General features: G+C 49.8%; 1 protein-coding gene across 11 annotated transcripts in view; it reads right to left on the reverse strand.

Moving 5' to 3' along the window:
- Window positions 1–3,576: 3,576 nt before the first annotated feature.
- The window catches only part of ROBO3 (roundabout guidance receptor 3), a 311,710-nt gene continuing 300,696 nt past the window's right edge, over window positions 3,577–14,590 (reverse strand). For 4 of the 11 annotated variants that reach the window (XM_088657612.1, XM_088657608.1, XM_060268621.2 and 1 more), the window contains 9 exons: window positions 13,629–13,786; window positions 12,257–12,532; window positions 11,099–11,246; window positions 8,981–9,208; window positions 8,315–8,496; window positions 7,496–7,603; window positions 6,930–7,112; window positions 5,546–5,700; window positions 3,577–4,093 (listed from right to left, as the gene is read on the reverse strand). In XM_088657612.1, the coding sequence (XP_088513738.1) occupies window positions 4,082–4,093; window positions 5,546–5,700; window positions 6,930–7,112; window positions 7,496–7,603; window positions 8,315–8,496; window positions 8,981–9,208; window positions 11,099–11,246; window positions 12,257–12,532; window positions 13,629–13,786 (1,450 nt within the window). In that variant the 3' untranslated portion in view covers window positions 3,577–4,081. The remainder of the gene's footprint in view (window positions 4,094–5,545; window positions 5,701–6,929; window positions 7,113–7,495; window positions 7,604–8,314; window positions 8,497–8,980; window positions 9,209–11,098; window positions 11,247–12,256; window positions 12,533–13,628; window positions 13,787–14,590) is intronic. The other 7 variants (XM_088657613.1, XM_088657609.1, XM_060268623.2 and 4 more) reach the window with 3 other exon arrangements.

A 14,590-nucleotide genomic window follows, 5' to 3' on the forward strand; every position in this document is an offset into this window, starting at 1 on the left:
CTATCTATGGGGAAATAAACCCAGCCGGAATTTCTGTTGCAAGCTGGCTTAATAAGCGGCACAGGGGAAAAGAGGCGGCATGCTAAGATTTCTCCCCAGCAGGCTCATCCTGCTTCCCAGTAACTTCTGCACCCTTTAATTTCATGAGCAGGGCAGTCTCGAGCAGGTCGCACGTCCTGGTGCTGAGGGGCGGAGATCGCTCCGGTGTCCCCTCCCTCGCAGGGCACAGCATGGTTTCCGCGCGGCGCACTACCTACCAGCCCGGCGCCCTGGTGCGACGCGCCACCGGGGGTCTACCTAGAGCCGGCCCTGTTCATGAGGGCACTGAATAGGCTGAAGGTTGCCAGTTTGTAACCTGGACACCACACATAGGCTCTTGAAATCTTTCGCCACAGTAGGCAACTAGGCAGCCACAGCTTCTACTGTCCATTCAGTTTGCAATCTGCCCTCCTCACTCATCTGCTGTGTGTCTGGGACATTAAAAGGATTACATCAGAGTGCTTGGGTGGAGATATAACAACACTGGTCTATGGCAGAGAGTGGATTTTTCGAGCGGTTATATTTAGTATATGAAAACTGTGGGTGGCAAGCATCATCTTAAAAGAAGCATGCAGTCAGGAGGGAATGCCTCTTCTAAGGCATATTATTATTATTAGCCTTCCACTTATGTACCAAGGTTTTGAACATAGTATAATAAGAAGAGCTTAAAAATTTACAAAATAGTTCCAAAAATAATAGAAGATGGGGCTTTTTTTAAATGTCTCCTATGACACAAGCATCTGCCATCTAAAAACACAGAGGATATTCTTCTGGTTTCAAAACTATTGCTTTTACATAGATGGACATTTAATTGATAGAATCGTTGGCTTGTTGCAATCATATGTGGGACACTGAGAGGGGTGGTGGGCAATGTGGCAAATCTGCCACCCCTTTCAAAGTCAGCCATTTTGCATTGGCCAAAGTGGGAGGTCTGTAGGGTGGGGGGTGGGGACCTAGCATTTCTCCTCCAGCAATGGATTTACAGAAATGTTCCTCCCTTCAATGGGTCCAGGTGTATAATACCTATGCCACTTGCAATCTAATGTAGGAGGAAGACTCAATCCTGGTGCTCAATCCATTTGAGGAATGGAATTGAAGCAGCTCCAGTATCCGTTTGAGGGTCCACCATAAGCAGAAGTGCTTAAACCATGGAGTCTTCTGTGGATGTAGTGAGGGTCTCTACACTGGAGGTGCCCTCCCCACTGGTAAGTGTTCTCCACTGGTGGGGAAGGACCTCTATGCATTCCTAACCCCCTCCAGCCAGAGGATGTGGGTCCCACAACAGTTCCACCCAGCCACAATAATAAAGCACACTTATACCATGGAACACAATAGGACTTAATTTTGAGTAAACTCACAGAGGATGGCACCATAAAAGTCACACGATTTATCAATTAAATCGTCTTCCCAATTGTGTTGCGCCTCTAATTGTTAACATTTCACAGAGGGTTACTAGGCTTGCCAGCTTTTCTGCTGGCCCTGTTCCTGGGTCTTGAACATGCCCAAATGAAGGCCAGTGGTACTTTCTCCATCATTTTATCTCTATGTCACCGGGCTGGTGGTGGAGAGCTCCACCTGCTAAAATGCTGGGCTGCTGATATAGGCAGAAGAACAGAGAGGCGGAATCAAAGAGGTGACCATCCCCTCCAACTCAGAGGTGGAAACCCAAGTTTACATGCAGCAGCAGCAGCAGCAGGTCTTCCTGGTACAAGATTTGGGCACTGTTGAAATCTCTTTTGTTAGACAGCAGAAGAGGTGCCAGTTGATCCTTGTTCTCTGCCAATTCTTCACAAAGCCCCAGTGCAGCTTGCTGTGCTCATGGTAAATTGAGCACCATTTATGGACAAGTGACCCTGAGTGACTGGGCAGGCTGTCGCTGTTTGTGCTGGGCCAAAACCCAAGGCAGTTTGGCTGGTCTGCTGCCTATCATCAGCATCCGCCATCTGACAGGAACTGCCTTGACCACCTACTTCCATTGCACATTTTTTTCTCCCTCCTGCCAGACGGCTGAAGTAATTTCAGGCTGTTAAACCTATCTGGAGAGCTAGAGTGCTTGATATTCAGGCAGGATTCTACAAACACCCTTGGCTCCGTGTCAGTGGACCCTTGTAAGCTTACCTGGTAGAAGCATCCAACAGCAGGTGGCTTGTCATCAGCAGGTGGTTGCCATTTTGAATTCCCCACAATGCTCCTGGTGTTGCCCTAGTCCAGTGCATTGTGGGAAATTTAAAGCAGTGGCTCCAGCTGCTCAGCAAAGGGGCCCGGGGTACGCACTGGCATGGTGGAGGGCCTTGCCACCACACTGAGGCTCTGACAGTTGTTCAAAGATGCCTTGTGCTGATGGCAGGGCTGAGAGTCAGCTCACAGTTTGGGCAATATTGACTTGATCTTGTAAAACCTATGGACTGAAAACAAATACTCTTGAGAAATGCATACCATCCACGGCTTAGAGCAAGTATGGGGAACTTCAGGCCTGGGGGACAACTGTGCCCCCCCCCCAAGATTCTCAGTCCAGCCCTTGGGTCTCTTCCTCAGACTATGCCCCTCATTGACTCTGCTTTGCACCTCAACCATTCTTTCTTGTCTGGAATGCGTTCTTGAACCCTGATGATGCCTCTTGCTTACTTTTATGGAGGATAGAGGAAGGTGTGTGAGAATGTGTGTAGAAAGTAGAGAATAGTACAAAGGTGAAATGTAGAATCATAGAATTGTAGAGTCAGAAGGGTCATCTAGTCCAGGCATCCCCAAAGTTCGGCCCTCCAGATGTTTTGGACGACAATTCCCATCATCCCTGACCACTGGTCCTGTCAGCTAGGGATCATGGGAGTTGTAGGCCAAAACATCTGGAGGGCCGCAGTTTGGGGGTGCCTGATCTAGTCCAACCCCCTGCAATGCAGGAATTTCGACATGGCCGTCCAAGGTTTAAGACTACTGAGTTGAGGAATGGCAACAAACTAAATTAGAAAGCATAGAGCATGGGTAGGCAAACTAAGGCCCGGGGGCTGGATCCGGCCCAATCGCCTTCTAAATCTGGCCCGTGGACGGTCCGGGAATCAGCGTGTTTTTACATGAGTAGAATGTGTCCTTTTATTTAAAATGCATCTCTGGGTTATTTGTGGGGCATAGGAATTGGTTCGTTTTGTTTTTCAAAATATAGTCTGGCCCCCCACAAGGTCTGGGGGACAGTGGACCGGCCCCCTGCTGAAAAGGTTTGCTGACTCCTGGCATAGAGGGATTCCCCCTGGAAATGCACATAGCTTTGTCAATTCCAGATGATGGCCACTCCAGTTAGTTAAGATATAACACAGAGTGCTCACGCAGAGTTCACACCCCAAGAAGGCAGGTTCCTCCAATTTCCTATTGAGCTTATCTGCATAGAACTGGCTTTTCAAAGGTGGCTGAGCTAGGCAAGCAGCCTGCCTTGCGCAAAGAAGCTTTGCACAGGCTCCGCAGCAAGTCCTTAGTGCACTCTGGGATTCACCAACAGAATGAGATGCTTTGCATCAGAGGAACGAAAGGAAAGAGAACTCTGCGAGGTCCAGGTTAACAATCGGCTTTATTGGTCATTTTACAAAAGGATTCATTAGCTACCAAAGAAACACCTGCTGTCCCCTCCCTGCCATGTGGCCAGCAGGACAGAGCACCTGGGCAATATCCGAGCATGTGCTTGGTGGGATGGGCCCACCCACTCAATGCCCACCCTTAGCAAGATGGCGGAAGGCAAACCCCCTTCCCCACTGCCTCCTCCCGTCCCCTCTCCCATCGGACCCAAACCCTCCACTTGCAGAAATGCCAATGTTTCCAAAAGCTGGCCCTCCGAGGCCCGAGACTCGACTGTCCCTTTGCCACGATTTATAAATACAGCTTCCTTGGCTCCCAGGGACTGCCAACCTCCAGGGAACAAACTTATTTACAAAAGGGGCCAGGTCATGCGGCTTCTTTAGAGGGATCATAAATTAGAAGCACAGAAACACCCCCCAAAGTCTGCGGCTGCCAATTCCTTCGTAGGCCTTGCTTTCCTCCCGCTGACTTCCATCTGGTTTCATCTCTTTTCCTGAAAGCAGAAAGTGGGGGGGGGGAGAGGGGGTATCAGCAAGATCTGCCTCTGCTCTTCATTTGCCTTTCCTCCTTCCCATTGGACATAAGAACACAAGAAGGGCCTGCTGAATCAGGCCAATGGCTCCTCTAACCCATCATCCTGTTTTCACAGTGTCCAATCTGATGCCTGTGGGCAGGGGTGTAGTGTGAGGGGGCCCAGGGGGACTGTAACCCTGGGTGCATGGTTGGGGGTGCGTGTGTGCAAACCAGGCAGCCCCATGCAGGGATCCTTGTCCCACCCTACCTGCCGCTACCTGTCAGTTTGCATGTCTTGGTGCAGAAAGTATTGATCTGATACGTAGAGATCTTTCCTATTCTACTTAATTCAAGAAGGTTCTGGGAGCTTCTCTGCGTGAAAGAAGTAAGCAGAAGGTTCATGATGTTTGGGTTATTCCTTCAGAGAAGCTGAGTACAGCTGGCTTAAACTGGTTCTGTTATCTCTTCTGTCAAGGTCATGCTGACTATAATAGTAAGGTCAGAAGGAGCCCGGGTTTCACTCTTTCTATCTCTCTATCCTTCTGCTGTGGTGTTCTGTAAATAGTATGCTTAGTGTTAAGGTTTCGACGTATTATAAGTTATTGTAAGTTTACGTTAAGTCTGCTACAACTGGATTTCTTATGGACACTACCAATCCTGAATGTATTGGATTTGTGACCATTATGCTCATTTGCCTTCTGTAGCAGTAAAGCTCTGCTGGATGAAATAAAATTGCCTCTGGTCTATTTTTGGGGAATCCTGCAATGTGTTTAAGTTTTTGCTCTGCTAACTATACACTGGAGTTCTACTCAGCCCAGCCTGGTCTTGTCACCACATCATCCATGGCGCCCTTGCTGAATGGCCACCTTGCCAGCATCGGGGTTGATGCACCCACCAAGGGCTGAGTTGGTCAGCCGGGCTTCACCCTGCAGGGGTGAGTGGGCAGACAGGTAGTGCAGTGCAGCCCTGTAAACCCTCTGTGCCCTGCGGCCACCCAGCAGCATCGGTGGCGAAGGCTCGGCTGGCACGGCGAGTTTTCTTCACCCCCTGTGCCCTGCTCCTGGGCGCTGGCAAATGATGCGATGCCTCTGCCTACAGGAAGCCCTAGCAGGGCTCTCCCCTCCTGCAGCTAACAGAAACTGCTACTCAGAATTACTACTCAGCATTACTGCCTCCAACCATGGAGGAAGAACATAGCCATCATGTGGCTAGTAGCCACAGATAGACAATTTGATGCAGGGCAAGGCTAACGGTCTTTTAAAGACATCCACGCTGGTGTCCATCACTGTCTTTGGGGTCTTGGCACCTGGGCTGGTGCCAGACCAGTGTCAATCCATGTCCCAGAACTGGCACCCTCCACCCGTTGCCAGGGCAGACGCCTGAACGCAAAAGATTATTTTTAAAACACGCAAAGGAAGTGCTGCCAAATCACCTCGCTGCGATCCCCTGTTGTCCGGCTGCGTCCTGACCCATGACCTCTAGATCCTGTCGACCCCTTGGAAGAAGAACTTCCTGTTGTGGAGCAGTTGCTTGACACCTGGCTTCTGGAGAGAAAGCTGGGCTTGCTGTATGGGATGATTTCCTCCTCTGCCAACACACACACACACAGAGAGAGAGAGAGAGAGTGAGAGAGAGTGAGAGAGAGTGAGAGAGAGAGTAGAAACAACAACAGTGAGAGCAGGTGGTTAGTCTTGCAAGCTTTGGCTTCGCCCAGACATTGCTGCCAGCTTTTGTTTCTGTTCAAAATAACGGTGATCTTACAATACCAAGGGAGGACTTTATGTCAGGCCGGGTGTCAGGAGCAGGTCAGCAATAACTCACAGGGTGTCAGTGAAATTAACTCTTTATTCAAGGAAACAAAACAGCTCAGGCCTAGTTAGCACAGCAACCCTTCCCAATAGGTCTTGCCCAGATGAGGGAGTTGTGAGCAGTGGTGAACGGTGGCGCTTGGGGGTGGGGCGTCACTCCGCAGTGCGCATGCGTCCTGACACATGCGTTGTGACATCACGACGCACGCACCAGGACGAGCCAGGGTGAACTGTGCATGTCCACACATGCACAGTCCGTCCAGGTTGGCGCTGCTGCTCTGCTCGGCCGGTGCACTCTGAAGCAGAGCGTGCTACAGAGCGGGTTGCCGGGTTGCCGCCCAGCAACCCGCTCCGTAGCACGCTCTGCTTCTTCCTGTTTGGGCGGAGGAGGCGAGGGGCGGGCCAGGGGCCGGGGGCACTGCCCCCACCAGAGTGGAGCTAGGGACAGCCCACCCCCTTCGCCCCTCCCTTGCTATGCGCCTGGTTGTGAGGACTGAAAGCTTCTGCCTTTCCATAGCTGACTAAGCCTCCTCCCCCTGCCCCAGGTCCTTCCCAAGCAATCTGAGACTCAGTCAGTGCATCTGTGTCTCCTCTGCCCTCTTCATTCCTCTTCTGGTCCTGGGAAACCAGAAAGGGGGGAAGGGGAGTTGGTCACAGCAAGAAGGGAAGACCCCCATGGCTTCTTCAGTAGCCTTCCTGATCTCTGCCTCTTGGTCTCCCTCATCTCCAGCCTCTGAATCAGGACTGCTCTCTGCCCCAGCCTCTTCCTGCTCACAAAACCCTGCTTCCGCTTCTGAGACCTCCTCCCGCCCAGTCAGCTTTCTCCCTCTGACCACTCACTGTCATCCCACCACCAATGCCCTGGCTCTTATTCTCTTGGGGGTTCCCCACTTCGTGCCTCCCACCACTCCTCTGCATCTAGCCCAGACCATGACTCTTTATTGAGGCAGAAATTCAACCTAGAGTACAGGAAGCCAGGGAAGCCATTATCACTGGGGTTGGCATTACCATCCCGGTGCTGGTGGTAGTGCTGTCCTGCCACTGTGCGATGGACGGCTCTCCGCTCTAGGGCTGAGGAAGCGTTCAAGTTCTTCTCCAGAGAGGAAGGGTCACAGTCCAGTCGCAGGGCGCCATCTGGAGCAGCGGTGCCAAGGTCTTCGGCGGGAGGTGGCAAGGGCGGCGGCGGGAGATCTGTGAGCAGAACCAAGGGGGAAGTACTGTCAGCCCCCTCCTTCCCCAATATTTCCATAGGCACCTGTTGCATGTATTCAAGCTGTACCTTCACACCTCTAAGAACTGCTTAAAGACCAGACCCATTGCTTAAAGACCAGAAATCTGAGAGTCTTACAATGCTGAATCACAACCAGGAATATTGGTTTTAGAATTAAAAAAAAATCAATTTATTTTTATCACCTGAAACAATACTCCTTTCTGTTTGTCTCAAAACTACAGAGAAAGATGGGAAACAGCTCTAAAAAGCTAGGGAAATAGAGAGGAAATGAAGAGGAAGGAAGGAACCCTAGAAGGATGGAAGAATTGGGCAACCTCGGGGGTCAGGGCACAGCCACACCTACCTCCCTGCTTCTTCTCTCGACGGTAGTGGCTGGACTTGGATTTCTTTTTGCTTTTTGCTTTCTGTCCCGGAGGGAGAGGCATGTCTGCTAGGCTGGGGTGAAGTTTGCCTGTCGGTAAAAGCCAGATACCAGAGTGAGACCCTTTAGCCAGCAACCTGGTCTGTCCCACCCAGCCTCAGCCCGGCCACATGTGTTCCTGTGGCTGATAAGGAAGCTCAGAACCATTTCCTGCTAAAAGCGGAAGGGGGCATGACTTAATCGTTCCTTATAGTTCTGCCCTACCCTTCCTCCAAGGAGCTCATGGCACTGCACATGGTTCCAGCCCCTCCCATTTCCTCTTCACAGCAACCCTGTGAGGTGGGTCAGGCTTAGAGATGGCCAAGCCCTGTGAGCTTCATGGCTAAGAGGGGACAGGAACCCATGTCCTTTTCAGTCTTGCTCTCCACTGGGAGAAGAAGGAATTTCTTATTAAAGAAGGGATGAGGAACTCCCATCATCCCTAATCAATGGCCATATTGGTTGGGGCAGATGGGAGCTGGAGTCCCACAACATCTAAAGGCCTGCAGGTTCCTCATCCCTGTCTTAAAGGAATTAAAATGCAAGGGCCCTCACAAACTGTTGATGGGCAAGCAGCTCCAGAGAAGTGTTGACTATCCCAGCTGCAGTGAATTGGTGCCGAGGGAACGCCTCTCAAACCTGGCGCTGCAAGGCCATGGACTCTCTGCTCAGGGACATCGAGGAGGGGGCCAATCCCTCCATCTCCCTGTGCCTAAGACACCACATTGCCCCTCAGAAGAGGGTTGAAGAAGATGCACCCACCTATTCCCGGAGAGTCAACGTTCTCTGCACTGTGTGCTGGCGTCTGGCTCAGGTTGCGCCGATGACCTTGCCTGGGAGTGATGCCTTCGGGTCCCTCTTCAGGCACGTTGAGATTTGGGTTGGACTGGGTCAAGGGAGGACTCGAGGCTTTGGACAATGGCCCCGAGCCATTGGGTAACCGCCTTGAACACAGAAAGCAACACATTAAGCTGAGAGGACAAGCCCCAGTGGGAGCAGATAAGAGGTGGGGAGGCTAGCTCTGCATAAACCAGAATTCTGCATCATGGCCCCCATTCTGCACCAACAAAACCTGAATTTTGGTTATTTGAATGATGTCATACTCACTCCCACCATGAGGACCAGAAAGCCCCTTTCTTGTTTTTACAAGGCTGAGGTTATTAAGGATGCCAAATCCTCTGCTCAGTACAAAATTCTGCAATTGCACAGTAGGATCTAAGCCCTGGCTTATGTTTCCCACTTCTATGCTCTAAAACCATCCATTCTACAACTTCTCTCTTTTTATATCACCTTCCTGATCAAATGTGTGTGCCCAGGAAGGACCATTAGGTTCCAATGCGCACTTTTACTCTGCAAGGTGTGGATGGGGACAGTTTGTATCGCAACCGACAAAGAATGAATTCCCCCGAGTCCCTGGGTGAATCATACCTGGGCAGGTGTGGGATCTCAAAGTGATGCAGCCTGGGGATATCTTCAGATGCTCTCATCTCCTCTCGAGGTGAGGGGGTCAGTGTGGCTGTGGACTGCTGGCCATAGGAATTTGCAGGAGAGGAGGCTTCTCCACGAGGCGGTGGTGGAGGACATTCCTCTTCCTGGATGTTCTCCATCAGGTAGGTCCTTTCTGGCAGGGGTGGGCACCACTCCTCCACCTCTGAACTACAAAAAGTGAGTGAGCTAGACATTTTGGGCTGGGACATGCTGGGCTCCTAATCCCTGAAACCATCCCAAGGAGAACAAGGCTCCATAGCATCTAGAGGGGGAATCTAAACCAGGGGTGTGGAAGCTTTTTTCCAATCTTGGAGCCAGTCACCCTGAAGCAAAATGGAAGTTCGTTCGTTCGTTCGTTCGTTCATGTCACAGATGGGGTGTTGGCTACTCCCGAGTAAGCACTCCATACATCCTCTGGATTTTCAGAGTTTTATTGTGCATGCTATATACAGTGGTGAGATGTCTCAAATCATGTCTGCTCTGCATGGGGCAGAAGCCCACAATGGCGTCTCGTGGGCTCTGACCCCCCTTTTAAGACTGGGCATCCAAACGCCCCTCCTCCTTGCTCTATGGGTCCTCCGTGGTCCCAAACCAGGCTCCTGAGGTGCCGTTCTCTCTCCTCCCTCCTTTCCAGCCCCTGCTGAAGCTAGCTCCTCCCCTGCTTCCCTGCTACCAACCTGGAGCTGAGCCACCAGGACTCTGCAGAGCCCTGGACCCGTCTTAACCCTTCCTGTTCCTGATTTAAACTCCCAGACTTGCTGCTGCTCTCCCATCTGATGGAAGTAAGCAGAGTGGGCTGCTCTCTGCAAGCCCTCTCTCTTACAGTTCATTCATTGTTTTTTGCCCAAGTTGCTCAGAGCCAGGTTTCTCACCTCACTTTTTTCTCTCATAATAACCCTTGGGAGTTAGGTTAGATTGAACAAATGACTAGGCTGAGCTTGGCCAATGAGCTTCATGCCTGAATGAGGATTTGAATCCAGACTCCCCCATCCTAGTTTGACACACTAACCCGGGAATGGGGAACCTGTAACCCTCCAAATCATGTTAGATCACAACTTCCATTGTCCCTGATCATTGGCCAATGCCTCTGGGATTGAATTCTAAGGTCTCGCTTCAATGAAGTCAACAATTGCATTGAAACATCTGTCTGGAACCTGAGTCCAAAAACATCTGGAGGAACCCAGGTTCCCCACCCACCCCTACCCTAACTAAAACACCACACTGGCTGTGAGCCAATATGGTATCGTGGTTAAGAAAAAATGAGTGGGTGGCGCTGTGGTCTAAACCACTGAGCTTCTTGGGCTTGCTGATCAGAATGTTGGCCATTCGAATCCCCATGACAGGGCGAACTCCCATTGCTCTGTCCCAGCTCCTACCAAAAAGCATACCAGTGCAAGTAGATAAATAGGTACCACTGCGGCAGGAAGGTAAATGGCATTTTCATGCGCTCTGGTACTCGTCATTGTATCCCGTGCACCATAAGCAATTTAGTCATGCTGGCTACATGACCCAGAAGCTGTCTGTGGACAAATCCTGGCTCCCTCGGCCTGAAAGCAAGATGAGCACCGCAACCTCATAGTTGCCTTTGACTGGACTTAACCATCCAAGGGTCCTTTACCTTTTTACCTAGTGGTTAGGAGTGTTGGACCAGAGACAAGAGTTCACATCCCCACTTAGTCATGAAGCTTACTGGATGACCTTGAGCCAGTTGCAGTCTCTCAGTCTACCCTGCCTCCCAAGGTTTTTGCAAGGATAAGATTGGAAGGGAAAGATTCATGTATGCCACTTTGAGCTCCTTGAAAAAAAAAGGTGGGATTGTTCTCTGATTGACTTGCTCTAGCCTAGCGTCCTAGACCAGCTGCAGTTTCCAAACACTCTTCAAAGGCAGCAGCTTACAGCACAGTGCATTAGAGCACGTTATAGGAATGTTGTGGCCTGATACCAGCTGGAGCTCCAACTAATTATGAACATGTTTCCCAAATCAAAACCAGTTCCATTTCCAAGGGAAACATGGCAGTGAAAGGACATGGTGTCTTCTGCCCTTCTTTTGTTGCTTACCTGACTTCTAGCTCCTCGTCTTCCTCCTCCTCCACATACTGGCTCAGTTCACTGGCAGAAGGCGGTGGGGGAAGCACTTCCGTCCAGTTGAGGGATGGTGTTTTCACTGGCTTCCCCATGGACTTCTGTTTCCCAGGCTTAGCAACTACTGAAGAGAAACAGAGCTCAGAGACGGGACCCTCCAGCACAGCAAAGGATGAAATTGCTTTATTTAACAAAAAAAACCCCAACAACTCTCTAGCAGTAGAATGCTATGCACATTTACTCCACAAAGACCTATATTGGCTCCAGGTGTGTTTCCGAGCACAATTCAAAGTGTTGATGCTGACCTTTAAAGCCCTAAACGCCCTTGGCCCAGTATACCTGAAGGAGCGTCTCCACCCACTGAGGTCCAGCTCTGAGGGCCTTCTGGCGGTTCCCTCCCTGTGAGAAGTGAGGTTACAGGGAACCAGGGAGAGGGCCTTCTTGGTGGTGGCACTCGCCCTGTTGGACGCCCTCCCATCAGATGCCAAGGACATGAACAACTATCTGACTTTTAGAAGACATCTGAAGGCAGCCCTGTTTAGGGAAGTTTTTAATGTCTGGTGTTTTATTGTGTTTTTAATATTCTGTTGGGAGCTGCCCAGAGTGGCTGGGGAAACCCAGCCAGATGGGCAGGGTATAAATAAATTTATTATTATTATTATTATTATTATTACTCAGAAGCAAGTCCCCAATGACACTAAAAGCTCAGTTTCTTTTTGCTGTCAGATGAGCCTTGCTCGGGGGATGCCAGTGACTTAGCTAGGATAAAAGGCTTTAGACAGACCCTTATGTACCCTGGACCTAAGCTGTTCAGGGCTTTGTAAATTAATTCATCCCTGTCAACCTGGTCTCTCTCCATGATCTTTTCCCATTAACTAATTTCCGAGCTAAATATTTTTGGGGCGTTTCCTGATTCACTCAAGCTGCGTTGCAACATGCTATGCTTGTTAACAATGGCGTATCATTAACCACGGCGATAGAATCACCACCTGACTTTCCACACACTAGAAGATTCTTCTGTAAGATGCACCAAGGGGTTCCATTTCTAGGCAGGTGACACTGATGGAACTTGAAAACATAATTCCCATGGAGATGAGAAGGGTGCCCAGTTTCTTGTATGCTTAAGGTCCCTACCACTCTCAGCTCTGCCCCGTTCGGGTTGGGCATACTGGATGCTGGGCAGCCCAGGTTGGCCGTTCCACTGGCTCTCCTCTTCATCAGGTGAGTGTAGATGTGCCGCCCCATATGGTACCACGGGTGTGGTGGCATATGGGGTGGTGTGCTGGGAAAAGGCCCCGTTGAACGTCCTCATGTCGTCACTGGCAGGATCGATGGTGCTGTAAATGGGCCCATCGGACACCCCTGTTCCAAACTTCTCCGTCTGAGCAATGTAATTGGAAATCCCAGCATCTGCGAACGAGGGAGACCCACTGTGACCTTGCTTAACCAAACCTTCTGGTTCAGCCACAACAGATTCCATGTGCCTTAATTTTAATGACCTCTGTGATTTGTGGGCTTGGAGAACTACCACTAATCCAGGCTTGGGGGGAGGGGGAAGGGGAACAAGGGATTGACGCCACTGCTGCCCCCCTCCCAATAAACATTGACTCCCCTCCCCTCCTGGAAGGTCACAACCTGCAAAGCCTGCTTTCATTGTCTCAACAACTTCCTATTTTGCGCAAACCTAAAGGCTAAGCCTCTCACTGGAGTCTGTTGGCTTTTCCAACCCGATAATGCTCAAATTCCGTATCTGCCAACCACAAATGTTTCTCTTGGGCTTGCCAGTTCTAGGAACGGGTGAATTTGTCAATTCAGCCTCAAGTTTCACATTTTTCCAAACTTGCCTTCTGTTTGTGCCATATCCACATCAACTTGTGGTTTGTTTGTTTTTTGTTTTTTTAAGAAACCTGAATAAAAGCCCATATGCATTTTGGGGTGAATTTCTCCTGATATATATGCATTTCGCCTTTTGTACCCATTTTTGCAAGCAATCCCCTCCCGCAATGTAGCTTTGCACATTATTTCCTCCAAACAGATGCATCTTTATATTACTGTTCTTGCAATATTTATTAAATCTGTAAACCACCCTTCATTGAAAGATCACACAAAACACAGCACAAAAATACAAAACGAGAACACAAAATACACAATAAAACACGAACAAAAGCTAACCAGTAACCTTTCCCTACCCACAAACACATTGAAAAGGCCATAGAATATTCAGACCCAATACCTGATTACAGAGAAATGGTTTTGTCTGTCACCTAAAGATATGCAATGAAAACACTAGGCAAGCTTTTGGGTTGCAGAAGCGCATCACTAAATTCAGAAGCGTGCAACATTTGGAAGGCTAGCTGTCTTTCCGTTGGCTTAGGGTTTCTGGAAATGTGAACTAGAAGTAGGTTCGCATTCAAATCTGAACTGGGAGGATTTCTCCCACATCCCACACCGACTCTGCACTGGGCTTTCATTACTTAGGGAGATGCTGAGGTGGTAAAAGACTCACCGTTGTAATATCTCTCAGTGGCATTGAGGTTTCCTGTGCAGCAGTTTGCCCCGGGATCCTTTGCCTTCCCATTCCGCAGCAGGTTGGGGGCTGGCCACGAATCCGCCAGCCACGGATAGCTTGAGGCACTAGTGGCCATGGCTAGCATGCCAGGCCTACTGGAGGAGAGCCACAGAAACCAGGGTTATTTGGTCGTGTGAGTTAGTAGGTGGTTTGGGTGAGGGCTAACACCTGATTCTCTCTCCCCCCCCCTTACCGCCAAAGAGTATATCAATTGTGTGAGCCAAGCATATTCTTTTAGATAATGCAAGTGGGGTCTAGTGGTTAGAGAGCCAAGAGGCCAGGGTTCAAATCCCCACTCGGCCATGAAGCCCACGGGGTCTCCCAGCCTAGCCTGCTTCACAGGGTTGCTGGAAGGAGAAAACAGGGGGAGAGAGAACCATGAATGTCACATTGAGCTTGCTGGAGGAAAGGTGGGATATGCATGGAATAATAATTATGAAGTGTATGTTGTGACAGGTCGCATTCTAGAAGAGGCATCCTATACGTGCGGCATAAAAATTATTCTTATTATTAGTGCTTACACTAATGAATACACAAAATCTATTATTGGAGTTGTGTCAGCTTAGGCAATTTAATTTTGTTGTAGTAGTTCTTCTGTTTGCTTGCCATACTTTATAGCTCAGGAAGAAGACGAGAGTTGCTTTCTTTATGTTGTTCTTAATGCAGTCTTAATATGGTTATCGAGTTCTGATGTTTGAACAGGTTTACTGTTGCATAAATAATGGTGGTTATCAGGTTCTAACGTGTTGCTGCTTTGCCATGAATGTTCAAAACTCCTTAAGGGATTTACTTACAGGTGTTTAGAGCAGGGGTGGGCAACCTGTGGCCCTCCAGATGTTGCGGGACTCCAACTCCCATCAGCCCCAGCCAGCCTGGCCAATAGTCACAGGTGGCAGGAG

Source organism: Zootoca vivipara, chromosome 14 (assembly GCF_965207765.1).
Source record: "Zootoca vivipara chromosome 14, rZooViv2.hap1.1, whole genome shotgun sequence".
NCBI classification, from domain to species: Eukaryota; Metazoa; Chordata; class Lepidosauria; order Squamata; family Lacertidae; genus Zootoca; species Zootoca vivipara.